The sequence below is a fragment of the Oryzias latipes genome, chromosome 8 (genome assembly GCF_053564925.1).
Source record: "Oryzias latipes strain Hd-rR chromosome 8, Olatipes_Hd-rR_3.1".
Classification (NCBI taxonomy): Eukaryota; Metazoa; Chordata; class Actinopteri; order Beloniformes; family Adrianichthyidae; genus Oryzias; species Oryzias latipes.
Window position 1 is genome coordinate 22124662 of NC_136244.1, and position 15188 is coordinate 22139849.

At 40.5% G+C, this 15188-nt stretch overlaps 1 protein-coding gene across 3 annotated transcripts in view; it reads left to right on the plus strand.

Moving 5' to 3' along the window:
* znf385c (zinc finger protein 385C) overlaps positions 1 to 15188 on the plus strand; it is a 123726-nt gene that overhangs the window by 85048 nt on the left and 23490 nt on the right. For all 3 annotated transcript variants that reach the window (XM_011477944.4, XM_011477945.3, XM_011477946.4), the window contains one exon: positions 14107 to 14249. In XM_011477944.4, coding sequence (XP_011476246.1) covers positions 14107 to 14249 — 143 coding nt within the window. The remainder of the gene's footprint in view (positions 1 to 14106; positions 14250 to 15188) is intronic.

A 15188-nucleotide genomic window follows, 5' to 3' on the forward strand; every position in this document is an offset into this window, starting at 1 on the left:
CCAAAATAAGCTTTAGTGGCTGATTGCTGCGTGCTGTAGGTCATTTAACTTTCTTTGTATTTTTTATTTTCAACCTTGAGTAATTTTACATCACCCTTTAGCGTGTAGCCTTGAGCAAACACTTTTGTCTTAAACATCTTTTTATTCAAAGAAAGCAAATAAACATTTGATCCTTTTTTCTGCATTAAACACAATGAATTATATTGAGAAAATAAATGAGGAGGATCAATCTCATATGACATAATGAATTTGTTTGCTTTTTTATGAATGATTTCTACGGTACGCAAAAACATAAAGATGACAATAAAAAACAATAAAAAAAACTCTACCTTTTAGAAATCAAAACAAAATTCCAGACACAAAAACTTGAAAAAAACATTTTGGAAAGCAATGGTAATTTTAAGAAATCAAAATGAAATGTTATAAAATGAAAAATTGAAGTGAAAAATGAAGATTATGTCATGCTAAATAACTTCCAGATTAATAGGTGACAAATGTCATCATCCAATCAGTGATGTCCCATAATACCTACCATTTCTGGTTTCTTATTTTGTTTCATTCTTTGACATTTCAATTTTTCCTTTTGAATTTGTTCATTTTTTTAAATTATGTTTTATGTTTTTGGAATTACGTGTAGTTTCTTGAATTTAGTTTTGATTTCTAAAATGCAACATTTTCTATTACTTGTTTTGCTTTTTTTAATTTTCATGATCTTTTGTGTGTTTTTGCATTGAGGGATTTGTTGATGTGATTTGCACTTCAAGGCCACCGTAGAAAACAGTTGTCCAAAAAAGAAAAGATGGAAGTGATAACAGGTAAAACTTTTTTTTTTTTTGGACTCTAGAGCCACAAGCCATTACACATCCGTTTGCAAGAATCTCCGGTGAATTGCAGTGATCCGTGTTTCTGCACCAGTTATTAAAAGCCAAGGGAAAGGTTACAGTAAATGTCACTCAGCTGTTGTGCAGCTCAAGGCAGATCTTCGCCCAACATATGTCGGCCCGAGTTTCCCTCCCATTTCAGAAGCTGTCACTTCACATTATTTCCTGTTTTTGTCCAAAAATATCTCGCAAGTTCTCAAAACTCTCCTCACGATCCAAAAGATTCTACAGCTTCCTACAAAAGGAAAATCAGAGCATGAAAGTCCTTACATGCCTCTCAAAGATGATGAGTTTTTTTGAAAAGCCCCACCCTCCTCGTTTGAGCTCTTTTTCCTCGGAGCTTTCCTCCCATCCTCCGCTTGTCAGACGCCGCGGCACTCATCACAGAGGTCGCGCACCTGTCGCCGGCTGTAAACAGGAAATGAATAATTCAAAAGTTGGTGCTGGTTGACTGCAACAGCTGATGGTCTCCCTGTGATGAGCAAAGATTTAACCAAAGGATCTGCCATGAAATCCTCAGCTGCAGTCACATTAATGAGAAACTCTCTGCAGAGTTGGAGAACTCACTTAGAGCCAGACTGCATGTCCTTGACCTCTGCAGATAAGGTTAGTTTGTCTCCTGTGATGCTCCAAACTTTTGCTCGCTGCTTTGCATTTTCAGTCCTGCAGGGTGAAGCTGATGCTGAAGAGTATCGTCGGTACATGATGGTCTCATCTCTGGATTTCAGCACAGTTGAAGTCCAATCATCCTTTGATCTATTTTAAAAGCACAGTCGCTTAATTATGAAGATGCTGTTTTTAGCCAAAATAATAAAAAAAAAAACCTGTTTCATTTTCTAGAACAGTTTCTGCAGTTCATTAGAAATTTGCCCTTTGAGTTGTGGGAGGGACTGTGGGCGTGGAGCAACCCCACCCCTTTTTCCTGCACCATTACTGAGAGCTCTCTGTTTACGTGCACCCTCTCACTTCTCCAACCTAACATGTGCAACAAAAATGTGCACATCCTCATTTTCCTCATGCTCATGGCTAGCTTTACAGCTAGCTTTACAGCTAGCCATGAGGATGAGGAAAATGAGGATGTACATGGTTGGAGCGGAGCAAGGAGCTTGTGACCCGCCCATCATAGCTACTATGTCGCAAAAAGATATTTTTCAAACTGCATTTTTTTGTCTGCTCCTGATTCACAAAGATTTGAATCAAGAAATATTTAATTGTCAGCTTAATTTTCTTTATATATGCCCTGCAGAAAAATGTTACAAGAACACTTTAAAAACACCTTTTTCATCAAAGTGTGTCTTTAAACAGGCACAATTGCTCAGATTTTGGTCCTTATCACCACACCAGCAGAAAAGATGTGGGACACTGCGGCTCACAGAGGAGTCAAATTTTTTCACGTTATCCACCTGCAAACAACATCTACACGACACGCCACCCTCACCTCCAACCATCCGCTCCTCTGCTCTCCACTTCTGCTCCTTTCGTCGAGTCAAATCCTGTGGGCCAGCAGTAAATCTGGAATCCTGTTATGGCTGAGCTCCAGCAAACACCTGCAAAGACTGTGATAAGAATCCTTATCTGCTTAGTCCCACGTCTCCTCCCTGCATCCAGGCGGAGCAGGAGGCCCTTGCAGCGCGGGTGGAGGCTTTGTCATCATCAGTAAGGGTGAAAATTGACTGTTCTTGCAGCCGCGTCATCATGTTGGATTGGGGCTTCAAATACAAGGAAGTAGTGGGCTGTTAAATCCTTGACTGGGGGTCAAGTTTTTAAAAACACGGCAGCTGCCGCAATCAAGCTTTCACAACACAGGCCCTCTTATGAATCGGATGAATCATCAGCGAATTGTGTTCAGCTTAAAATGAGTAGCGAGCGGAGACATAGGCATGCCACTGCTCTGAAGAGAGGAGGAAGGAGACAACAAAGGGCAGCGCTGCTTCTCACACAGCTTTCCAGCTCTCAGCTGTTTGCTTTTTTTTTCTTTTTTCCTCGTCCTCTCTTAGCCTTCAAGTGGTTTGCAATTGTGAAACGGATTCCTCAGCCATCAGTAGATGATGACACTTCCACTCCTTTGTGAGATTTGGTTTGAATCTGTCCTGTCGGAACTGATCTGGCATCAGACAAATCACATCACGAACAGATGGTCATAGGGATGAGGATTTTCTCTTTTCTGAATGACACTAACATCTGCATCCGTGCATCTGTAGCACGAGGTCCCTCTATTGTTGTTTCTCTTTCGGCTTTTTCCCATCAGGGGTCGCCACAGCGAACAAGTCGCATGGTAAATTTGGCAATGTTTTACGCCGGATGCCTTTCCTGACGCAACCTTCTCAAAGCAACCGGGCTTGGGACCGGCACAGAGGTAGAGAAGGGAACAGGGAGCAGCCCGGATTCGAACCTGGGTTTCACGGACGGAAGGCGCCGCAAACCAGCACGAGCTAAACCGGCTCCACGAGGTCCCTCTATTGTTGGTTTGTTATCCACCATTGTGTCACCTTTGTTTAGCTGCGTATGCTGCACTGGACTGCTAACCAAACAAGCCTAATGGATCCACGAGGCATGGCACCGCGACCTGTAAATTAAGTCCCACAGATGTGCTTCTGGAGATTAATCTTCCCGCTCACAAGCAATTATTCTGGCAGTGATGCTAACGCATGAGGCTAATTTAAAACAATTACAGCCCAGGTTGGGCAAAATTAACTAGTTCAGCTCCCAAGGCTGCTGCTGATTGAGAGCAAGGACATTTTAAAGAAGCGGCGGGAGGTAATTGGTTTTTAACATCCTTCAGCGAACCTGTAACATGAGTGTGGACACTTTCTGCTTGAAGTGGTTAGAAAACTTATGTTTGCTTGCAAGATATTAGTCAGGGTTTGTTTTTAACTTGATAAATATTAACTATAAATGAGCTTCTTTGTTTTCTTCTTCTGTGATTGTGAAGATTACAGAGAGGCATCAGTGATTTGCTCTCACAAACCTTCATACATTCACTTCCTTAATAATAACATAAGAGCTGCCCTCCACATCTCTATGTTACTGTAAAAGCAGAAAAATGGCCCTAAAGCAAGAACTTAAAAAGAACACGAAAGCTCAGTCTTTTTATAACCAGCACACATTTCCATTAGCAGATTTAATTGACTGTAGACACACGCCTGAAAGCAGAATTTAAATTAGGTGTGTTATAAGAAATGTCTAAAACAAAGAACCTGGAAAGAGGGAATGAGTAAAAAACAAATGAACAGAATGGATTTCCAGCATCAGCAGGCCATTTGATTGCACAACAAAACTCTGCTCTGGAAGGCAATTTGCATACTTGCCTCAAACACAACTTGTGTCGCTTTTTTTTTTTTTTTTTTGGAATAGAAATGAAGGTAATGGCACACGAGTAATGCATAGTGCAATTTTCTCTCCGAGCATTTTGCTTTTCTCATTTATTCACATTTAAGGAAGGGTCCTGCCTGCAAATTTCACACCGTATGTAACTATAAACGCATGGGTAAATGTTGTGATGTAGCACTCCGTTATGAGGGGAACTATTTATTTACCTGCAGTTTCACTTCCTTGTAACCATTTTTTTATATGTAAAGGTCTGTTTTCATCTCCTCATGTCATCAGTCGAGGAGTTAAAATTAGAAAGCAGCTTCTGCTATGTGCCGTCCAACATCCAGTCAGCCCACCAACCATATCTAATCAGTTTGAAATGAGTTGTCAAAGTCAGCATGATGGCTGCTTGATGCTTGGCTGGCCTGCCTGATATTTATTCATGTAAGAAACGATGTTGTACTTAGAGCCACTTATACAAATGACTTAATTTGTTGCGGAAATGAGCCTCATCTGAGATCCTGTCAATCCTCTTGCAAGTTTTTTTTTTCACAAAAGCAGGAACTGCTCTGATGGTAGGGTTATTTAGGGTTTGTCTGATTAAAGCTCTAGTCACAACTGCCTCAACGGCTACATACCAGCTGTCTACAGGCAAAAAATGGGCAAACAGGTTGCCTGTACGAAATATTAAAACCGTGGAATGCTTGGCGAGCAAAAATGTTCCTGCCAATGACTGTATCTGAGAACTGGACTTAGTGAGTGACGTCACCCATAGAAACAGCTTACTTCTTGCTACAGCCAAGTCAATTCAGTCTCCAATTTTTCATTGTTTTTATTTTGCCCAAACGGATCCCTACATGTTGGAACCATACGACGTCAGTCAGCAATGATTGGCGAGGTCTGAGTCATGATAACCTCTCAGTGAGCTTGTTGGAAGTCCATACCCTACCACTGATATTGGGCACCATAGGATCAGTGTTATGTTAAATGATCTATTCTGTGCTAAATTTCTGTGCAATAATCATAGGAACAGTGCAATACTCCATGGGAATCGTAAAAATCACACCGATATGTATATCCCATTGATACGTCTCTTACTTCCTGTCATAATCGCACTGTAAACAGATGGTCCGGGACCAGAGACACACATTTTGTTATATCCCTATGGTGAACTGATAACAAAGATATCCTGAATCTGTCAATCAAACATTTCGAACATGTGACGTGGGGACCAGGTGAAAGCACATACTTTTATTGTGGCATCTGATTGGTCAGTTTATATCTTGAATAGCTTAAAAAAAGGAAAAAAGAACATCATGAATGAAGTTATAATGACAAACCAACATCTTATTTCTCTATAGAAGTCTATGGGATTTTGGCTTCCCTGAGCCAGTGTGTAATTCCTATGTGGAACGTGACGGGCAGTTCAGTTGTCTTATACAATCAATGGTTAATGCACCTTTGTTAATGCACCAGTGTATTATGAAATTTTTCCTTTATTTTTTTACCTCCCCCCAATCCTTGACATGGCGCCCAAAGCCCATTAGTGCTGTTTATGCGATAAGTGCGTGCTCCTGACTGTTAGAATTTATGAAATTAGACAGAGTTGAGTTTGTGTGAGCATTTACATATCATGTGCACACTGAGCGTGCAGCATTTGAGCGCACTAAGTGGCAAATAGGCTGCGAACAACTAGAGTGTGGTGTAAAGATGCCGTCCGACAACATCACCTGTATGTCTTAAGTGCCTGTAACCTACATTAGTCTTGCAGACACACAAACACAATTACCACACACTTACCACACCCATGACAATGGTATGTTCCACTTTTTATAATGTCCCTTTAGGTGGCCAAACAAGCCTCAAAGGCACTGCAAGACTCACCTCTGCTCGCCAGACCAAACCCGCAACATGGGTGCATGTGACTAAGACTCCAAAAAAGTTGTGATTTTTAACTTAAATTACATTTTTTTAAAAAACATGTTTCTCTTAAAAGATAAACTTTTATTATTTATTTAATTTTCACACTTAGAGCCAGTTTGTCATGACTTTCCATTCAGTTCTCTGTACATCTGCTGCTTCCGAACAGAGGCTTGCCACTGGCACCATCTGCATAGATTAATGGGTTTGATACATCCCTGCTTTGCCTTCTTTTTCCTGTGTAGCATCACAAGTCGGGAGCATCTCTGTTGCCCGCCTGGAGCCAGGTGCCTGGTAGGGCTTCACAGTGGGGAAGCTAAGCAATTTGTTTCTGGATGGCTCCGAGCTTATCTTCTCTGCTTGACAGATGGGCCTTCGCCTCTGCTGGGGTCGGGTTCGGCAGCGGTGCACTGCTCTCTGCTTTTCCTGACAGAACTCATTATAGACACACCCTGGGAGAAGAAGCATCTCCACTAGGTCCTGTTACTGCTGACGAAACGCTGCCGACCCAGACATGCAGCTGAAAGCTTCTCTGTTGACGTGGAAAATTTAAGAATTATTTGTTCAAACCTGCCTCCACCCAGCTTACACTTTCATGTCAAAATAGCAGCCATGAATGTAGGTCTGTAATAGAAAGATTGAAACTATTTTTAGCAGATGTCCTCACTTTCCCTTTTTACCTTGCAAGCAAGCCCCAGGCTGTCCACCTGTTCAAGACAGGACAAAGCTTTGCTTGATGAGGCCACAATGCCAGAGGCTTACCATGATCTGAGTTTTGCACCTTCAAAAAGTCAACCATTTTGGAAGCGTTATCAGTGTTTTTTTTAATTTTTATTATGATAATGCAATTTTTAGCCACAAAAACAAGTAGTATTTTAGGGTTTTGGTTTCTGCAGAGCGGCAGGAGTTAATCAGACATTTGCCTCTCAGTTGTGGGCGGGACTGTTCACATCAAGTAATCCCATCCCCATTTCCCATTATCCATCTGTTTACATGCTCTCCTGTTAGCTTCCAGCCCCTCGCACCCTCAACCTAACAGCAGTGCAATAAAAATGCTGAGCAATATTGGAGCTATCCAGTCGTACAGTTTTGAACCAGATGCCAGCTCTGACGAGGAAAAATGAAGACGTACATGGCTCTAATTTTTTATACAAGTAGATGCATCAGAATAGAGCGGAGCAGGGAGCTTGTGAACCTCCCAGCGTATCTTTTTCAAACTGTGTTTTTTCGTTAGCTCCTGATTCACAAGGATTTGAATAAAGAGATATTCAGAAATGCAATTTTTAAGCTTAATTTTTATTTATAAATGTTTTCCATCATCAGGAAAATGCCACAGGGAGATGTTAAAAACACAAAAACACAAAAATTTCAGTTGATCCTTTTTCCTCAATTAATCAATTACAGATAGGAAATCTGAGGATTTGTCCTGAACGTGCTCTTATTTCCATGCAGATGATAAGGTCTTGTTTAGAATTTGTTTTAACGTAAAATAATGGACTTTCAGGGCCAAAATGCAGCAGAGTACAGGTGAGGCTTTAAGGGCAGCAGGTGTTTCACCTCCACTGTTTTGCTTTCTGACTTTGAATCTAAAGTTACATAAAAAAGGAAAGAAAAAGTCCTAAAGTCATCTGCCTCTCTGACAGTGCTCCATTTTCAGTGATGGGTCAAACTGTGCTTAGCCTTGCATATAATCAGGCCACATGGAGCAGCCTGCCAGCTTTGGCAATCCTTGGAAAAAGAGGGGAAAAGAGAGCAAAGCTACATGGGAGATTTTTTTTAAAAAGACTGTGTTGAAACAGTGTCACAGAGACAAAGTGACCATGCTGAGATTAAAACAAATTCTTCTGAAAAGTTCTTCAAAAGATTATTAGACTTTAGCTCAACTATCCTTGTTTGAAACATCCTTGCAGATGTGAGTTTTTTAGATCTCCGTTTGGCTCAAAGCAAAGTGGGCGCCCACTCTGATCCAATATTTTTTACACATTTTAATAGCATATACTCCAGTAAACCTGCCTGCTGTGCGTGTATACACACAGTAGCAGACACAGACATTACACACTTCAGTACCGAGGATGGAGACCGCTGCCTGGAACGTTTTGCAAGCTCACAATTAAATCTGAGACTGGTCGATTTATTTGTCAAGTTTCCATTCTAAATTGAGTTTTGTTTGGTTGAAACAGACAGTTTTCACAGAGCTACTGATTTAGACTGAAAAGATGTGGAGCTTTAAACAATTACATTTTATATTCCAACAATAGAAACGAACACATAAGCTATTTTTGTTCAAGTAAACAATATAGAGGTTTTAAAAGAAAATTCAGGAATCTGATGAATTTTCTAATGAAGGATGGCTTTGATTTTGGTGTATTGTTTTTTTTAACATTGTACAAGTAAGAAGGCAAACTCAAAAATGTCAAATAAATGTAAAACAAAAAAAAGTAGGAGAAACAAAAGGATTAGTAAGGGTTAGAGTGAAAATTGACCATATTCTTAGAAAATTTTGCTTCTAGATTGCAAGGAAACTGAACCCAGAGGAACCCATGTTGACAAATTTGAATGCTTATTTTAACTTTTTTAATTTTTAATGTCGTTTTTACTGTTTTTTATTCTAAATTTTTCATTTTTGGTCGTCGTTGAACAGAGCTGAAAATTTGTTGAATAAATTGAAAAAACAATTGTTTTTGGGTTCTGCAGAATTAAAAAAAAAATCTAATTAAACCAGATTAAAACAAAAACTATATTTATTTATAAGACCTTTTTGGCTGGAAATAATCCTGAATGGATTAGGATGAGATAATGTCTCCATTTAAATGAAGGATTATTTAAAGCTTCTTCCTAATTTAGTTTTAACTCCGGTAAAAAAGAAGAAGGAAGGGAAAAAAAATCTGGATGCAGTTGAATCTGTAACTAAGTATAATGGCCAGTTATTTCACACCTCAGTTTTAAAATAAGCAACACTGCAGGAATCAGCTGTAGGGTTCATGTCAAGACCAGATATGTGCACCTGGCAAACAGCTTCACCCACACGGTGCACGGCAATTATGATCAAGTTTAGCCTGAATTATGGCTCCTGTCAACAACTTAGCCTGCAAATTTTTGCCCTGCACATTTAGGTTTAGATGCTTGGATAGTCATTATCACAGCTGGATTAACGGATCGAAAGCCTGATTACGAGCATCAAAATGGATACTCAGCAGGTGGGAAGAGAAAAGCATCACGAATTTGATGCTTGATGGCGACAATTCAGCAGGAATCCAAAGAAAGCATGGAAAGACGCGGAATTAAAAATAGGAACACGCAATGGCTTTCACGGTTGGGATAAAGAGATGTACACAGATGATTTTCAGATGTGCCAGTAGAAAATAGAATTAATATTACTGAGAAAGTATTGCTAGATGGGAAAACTGAACCAAAAACATGAAAACACAAAGGATTTGAAAATGTGGTCTTATAGCAACTAAGGGATTAATTTCAATAAAATGTAATAAAAAAATGTAGTACTTGTAAATTCAAGCACCTTTATGAGTAGCTGCAAAAAATAGTTCCTGTTTTGTCTTTAAAAAAATTCTTCTTTTGTTTTTTAAAGGACTTCCAAATAAAAAGGTGGTGCTTTTTATGTTTTGTCTTTAAACAGACGGTTAAATGGCATCCTTACTGGTGTCTGCAAGCTGCAGTTAAGCAAAGAAAACGGCATTGTAGTATTTATTCAGTCACACTGACAGAGGCTTGTGTGGTCTGGCACCTTTTTGAGAATTTTTTTTCTTGAGCAAAACTCTTTTCTATTAGAAAGACAAGGATTTGAGGAGGCTGTTGCCAAATTCTAAAATCCTGCGGTGCCAGCAAATGCCCTGCATACTTACACTGGGTCACAAATAGCAGTTTTCCCTCCTTCCCAAGCCGCTCCTTTTCTCCCATGGGTGCCACTGTGCTGCAGAAATATGCAGGGCAGGGAGATGGCATGGGGTTTCATGGTGAAAGATGAATGGCTTTTGGCAGAAGTCACTGGGAGAGTGGCAGAAAAAGAGCTTCAGTGTTGATTCTTGGGATGTAGGGGGTTGAGCGCACTGGCATTTATTATTTGCAGAAATCAAGTGTTTGAGCTCAGGCACATCACATACTCTCATCTGAGAAGATGCAATGTGGCGGTTGCTGTTGGGTAACCAAGCTCAGTGAGTCATGAGGGGGACGAATGCTTTGCTGGGATGAGAGAAGGAGGAGGAGGCCAGCCCGGGGAAGGACCGGCAGATCCATCCGTTAGCAAAGTCAACATGGAGAAGGAGAAAGAGGCTGGATGTTTTTTTTCAGGCCCCCGCTGCCAGTGGCTGTCTGGACGTCAGGCCACAACTGAGGCGTGGACAAATCTGAGCCTTGATGCAGACATAACTCTGGAAAAAATGAGCATATGGGCATGAGACACGTGCAAACTCCAACATGAATGCAAGATACTTAAATCCACTTTCTTTTCATGCGCACAGAAATGCACTTCAGCTCACTTTAAGAAAACTCTTCCCAGAATCATCCTCAATATATGCCAAGTGTGAAGTGATACCTTATTTGCCTTTGTGTGTGTGTGTGACAGTGTGTTATTGACTTCCTTCTCGCCCCTGGAGCTATTTGTTTTCAGAAAGGCGTAGGCAGCGGTGCTTGTGTGCCTTGCGCGCGATGCTCGCCTTGTTCATGCGGGCTGAGCACGCTCACTTGCACGCTCGCTGTCGTACATGCCTGGATTCCGGCTGTGCCTCCGTGGCGGTGTTATCATCCAAAGAGGCAAACAGCCAGCTCCTGATTTAATAAGCTGCCTAGGGACTCGCAGAGAGGTGGGAAAGCACTATCAGCTGATAACCGTCCTCTCTGCAAGCCCATCTTTTTCCTGTGATAGCCCTGCCAAGAGAAGATTCGGCTTCTCCTAGCGTTTTGTGTGGAAGTGTGCGTTGTGTGCGGGAGCGATCCCCCGCCGGCTGCTGCCCACGTGTCTGTAGGCTGCTTCCATGCTGAGCTGCCTGGTTCTGGGTGTCAGACAGGCAGAGGAGAGCCCACACATGGCAAAGGAAGGCCTGATCCCGACGCAGAGGAGCATATGCTCGGAGCTTCAGTGTCTCAACCCCACACACAAACACAGATACACAAACAACTTGCATCATGACTGGAAATTCTGCCAAGCTGGAGATGTCTTAGCACCGGCTTCTGAAAGATTCTCCAGTTTTTACTCCATTCTGAACATTAGACGAAACCATGCGTTGGTATCATCAGAATCCTGACAGGATTCTAAAAACATGGCACCACTGCGCCGTGTCAGCTAACAAGAAATAATATCAAATTTTGCAAAGCATCTGTGTTGCTTCGTTTTGACAGCTTCAGCGATTTTATTGCTGCTGATGGCTTTGTAACTTTCGGGGTGAACTCCAGGGGATTATCTTTGTACTTCATCCTGCTGCACTTATAGGAAATCTGTCTAAAGATGAGGCACAACCTCTTTTTGTAACCCAACTAAAAATATATATATGAAAATCTGGAATTTCAGTCATTACAGTGGAATCAGAGTCAAAGTTTAACCCTATTTCCAAAAGTTAAAGGCGAAAAGTGATTTTTAAAACCCAGTTTTGGAGTTTTCAATAAAGGTCTGAGGAGGACCGCTGTTGAAAAGCAATGATCTAGAACACTGAAAAATCCATAATGACTCCCAGAACACTGAGTTTAGTATTATATAAAATTTACTGAATTCTTTGGAGAAATGCATCAAAAAAAGAAAGAAAAAAATGTACTTTGGTGGAAGAACAAGAAAAACAACAAAAACATTTAGCTGTTACAATGAGTGCCTTAAAGCTTTGTTAAATTTCCCAGTGAGGCTGTTATTTAACAAAGACTTAGTTGGCTTTCTAAGCTTTTGCTGTAGGGTATTTTCTTGTAATTTTGAAAGGGAAAATGAGAGAAAATTAAATATTGTTCTAATGTTAGACAATCTTTTTTTAGAAATGGTGGCTCTGTATGAAATTTTTACATGTGAGCATGATGATTCTGATTATTTTTTAAATTATAACGTAGAAATTTAAAGGTTCAAAGATGCATTGAATGTTTTTTTTTTAATCTGCAAAAAATACCTCTAGTTAACATTTTTTTATATTTATTTATTTTATTTATTTTTTTTAACATCCAGGAGTATTTTAATGGTTTAACATAGAATGACTTCTGTCTACCTTAACCAAGCCTGGATATTTTTTTGGAGCTTGTGTTTTTGAGGTCAGTGATTGCTTTTTTTTCTGCTGCGATTGTTGTCACCCAACGTAGAGGTCTTTTGTTTGGTGCGCAGGAGCCCAAATGATAAGTGCACTTTAGGGCGGCCACGTTGACCCGCAGCTGACACCGATGATTGATCTTGGTGCGAGAATAAGTGCCTTCGCACCACTGGGCCCACCGGCCCCACTGAAATGCAGCCAGGCGGAAAATTAGAAATCTCTTCATTCCTGGTCCATTTGAAATCCGATATCTCCCATCTTCCCCTTTATGCGGCCACCTTTTCCCCGCCCAATGAATCAGTGATTAATGGTGTTTATGTGTGTCTGTGCAAACGTGAGGTAGATGTGTTGTTAAGAAGATGATCCTCTGACCCGTCGGTCAAGACATTTCATTTTGTTTGCATAAATATGCATTACTGGTTTGTGTCGTTAGATAATAATGTATTTAGCTTCAAGCCAAACACATGTGATAAAAAGTGTTTCTTTGCAAAATGGATGCATGCATATATTTAAAAACTGTTTTGGAGTATTGTTTACCTTTTCAGTTTAGATTCTACTTTCCTGCATTCTATGGTTTTGGCTGTTGGAATGAATCCAGCTTTAGTAAACAATTGCAGCTGTGAGTTTACATCTCAGCTGTGGAAAGCTACAAGGAAAAGATGTCCGGTTTATTACTTTATAGCAATTTGTGATTGCTCAGGTCGCATGGGTAGCAAGGCCATCGGAAGGGAATCGCCCCAATCGCTGCGAGACGTGACACAAGCTGATGACATCACCCGCAATTGGAATTTTACCCGACTAGTAAAATTGCGTGCTGATGTGCCATTTAACGTATATTTGTTTTGAGTGATTGGAAGACGCAATGGCGGAGCAAACTCGATCCAGAAAATTGCTGGTTCCACGTCCCAGGAGACAAAAACAAGACTGCTATTACTGGATTCTAAACACAAAAAGGTTTTAGATATTGGGGACACGATACGATTGATGCGATGGCTGATCTCTATGAAGTATAAATGGGGCATTAGAAGGGTAAAGCTTGTTCCATGCTTTTATTTCCTTTTAAAGGTCCCACTCCAATCATCTTTTGATTGTTGTGAAAGTGTTCCCAGCTTTTTTATGATTATACAGTTTTTAGCCAAAATCTAAGAACCTGTGTCCTTTTCTAGTATTCTGCAGAGTGGCAGTGGTTCATTAGAAAGTTGCCTCTGTGTTGTGGACGGAACTGTTGGTACAGAGTAATCCCGCCTCGTCCCATTAACCATCTGTTTACACACGCTCCTATCGCTTACAGCCCCTCACAAGCCCAACCTAACATAATCGGTGCAACAAAAATGGTGAGCAATATTGGAGCTATTCAGCCATAAAGTTTCAAATCAGATGCCAGCTCAGACGAGAAAAAACTAAGACGTTCAAGGATGTAGTTGTCTTCAAATAGATGCATTGAAATGAAGTGGAGCAGGGAGCTTGTAACTTGCCATAAAAGCTTTTATGTCCCGCCTACAAGCTTTTTCCAACAAAAGTTTTGTGTTTCCTCCTGATTTACAATTATTTGAACAAGAAATAGCTCAATTTTCTTCGTATGTCTTTCATTATGAAAAAATGCCACAAGAACATGTTAAAAACACCAAAAACACATTTTTTTTATCAGAGTGGGTCTTTAAGGTTAAAACTGGAAACTTTTTTTTATCCCCAGGGGTTTGCCCGTCCCTCACCTGTGAGCATCTGTTCTTCTAAAATCTGCTTCATTTTTTCCTCTGCAGGTACATCAGCCCAGGGCAGCCCTCTTCTTGCCTCTCTCCCTGTCCCGGGACGACCAGTTCAGCCTCAGCTCGACCTCAAACACCTCCTGCCCTTCAGGCTCAATGGAACCTCCCCCCTTAGCCTCTTCCCCAACTTCAACACGGTAAGCTCTATATCATAGAAATTATTAGGTTAGTTTCAACTATTTAAAACCCTTTTTCTTTCAAGGTCTGAAAATATAGGAAATCCAACTGGAATTTGTAAATTGGGGATTTGATTTCTGCTTTTTACATTCAAGGAACTTTATAAAAGTGCAGATTTACTGAATTTGAGACTGAAGCGAGTCATATGTAGCTGGAAAGAGCTGTCACTCAGAATCAGGGATTAGAGAAATTCCTCAGTGTTCTCATGTGCTCAAAAACAAACACATAATTTTGTTTCAAGCATCAGAAACAAACACTTTGCCCTTAACTGGCCTCAGCTCTGTGCCTGCAATTCAAATTCTGTCTTTGCTCTTTTTTTCGGGAGCTTCACATCCATTGTTGTCCGTGTGTGTGAAAGAATATGCACTTCTGTTTTACTTTGATCCCAGTTTTACACTCCATGTTTGTGTGGATAAGTCTTTATGATCAATTAATTTAAACCAACACTAGCTGGGGAGTCTGGATTTTTCAAATTTGGATGATGATGGAAGAAACTCTTTAGTCAGAGTCCAGGTGGATCTGTCTTTTTGATCCACACTTGGAACATTTGAACTGCTCACATTCAGACAGTGAAGCTCTGACAAGTGGAACTGAATTAAATCCAATTCTGGCACCTAAAACACAGTGTTCTCATTCTGGGCTTTTAATTTTCCCATGTATTGCAGTAGAGGACCACACTTCTGTTGTGTTTTTAACGGTGAAAATCTCATCTTGGCTGCAAGTAAGTGAGCATCTTTCAGCTTCCGTTAAGAATAAAGCCGACCTTCAGGATGAAAATGGACATCAAAATCCTCTGGAGCCGTTTTTCTGTGAATTCTTCATACAGGAAAAGTATGTGGCTTTCCAATTAACAGAGAAAAACTCCCAGGGAACTCAAGTTTTTTGTAAATTGTGTTTTT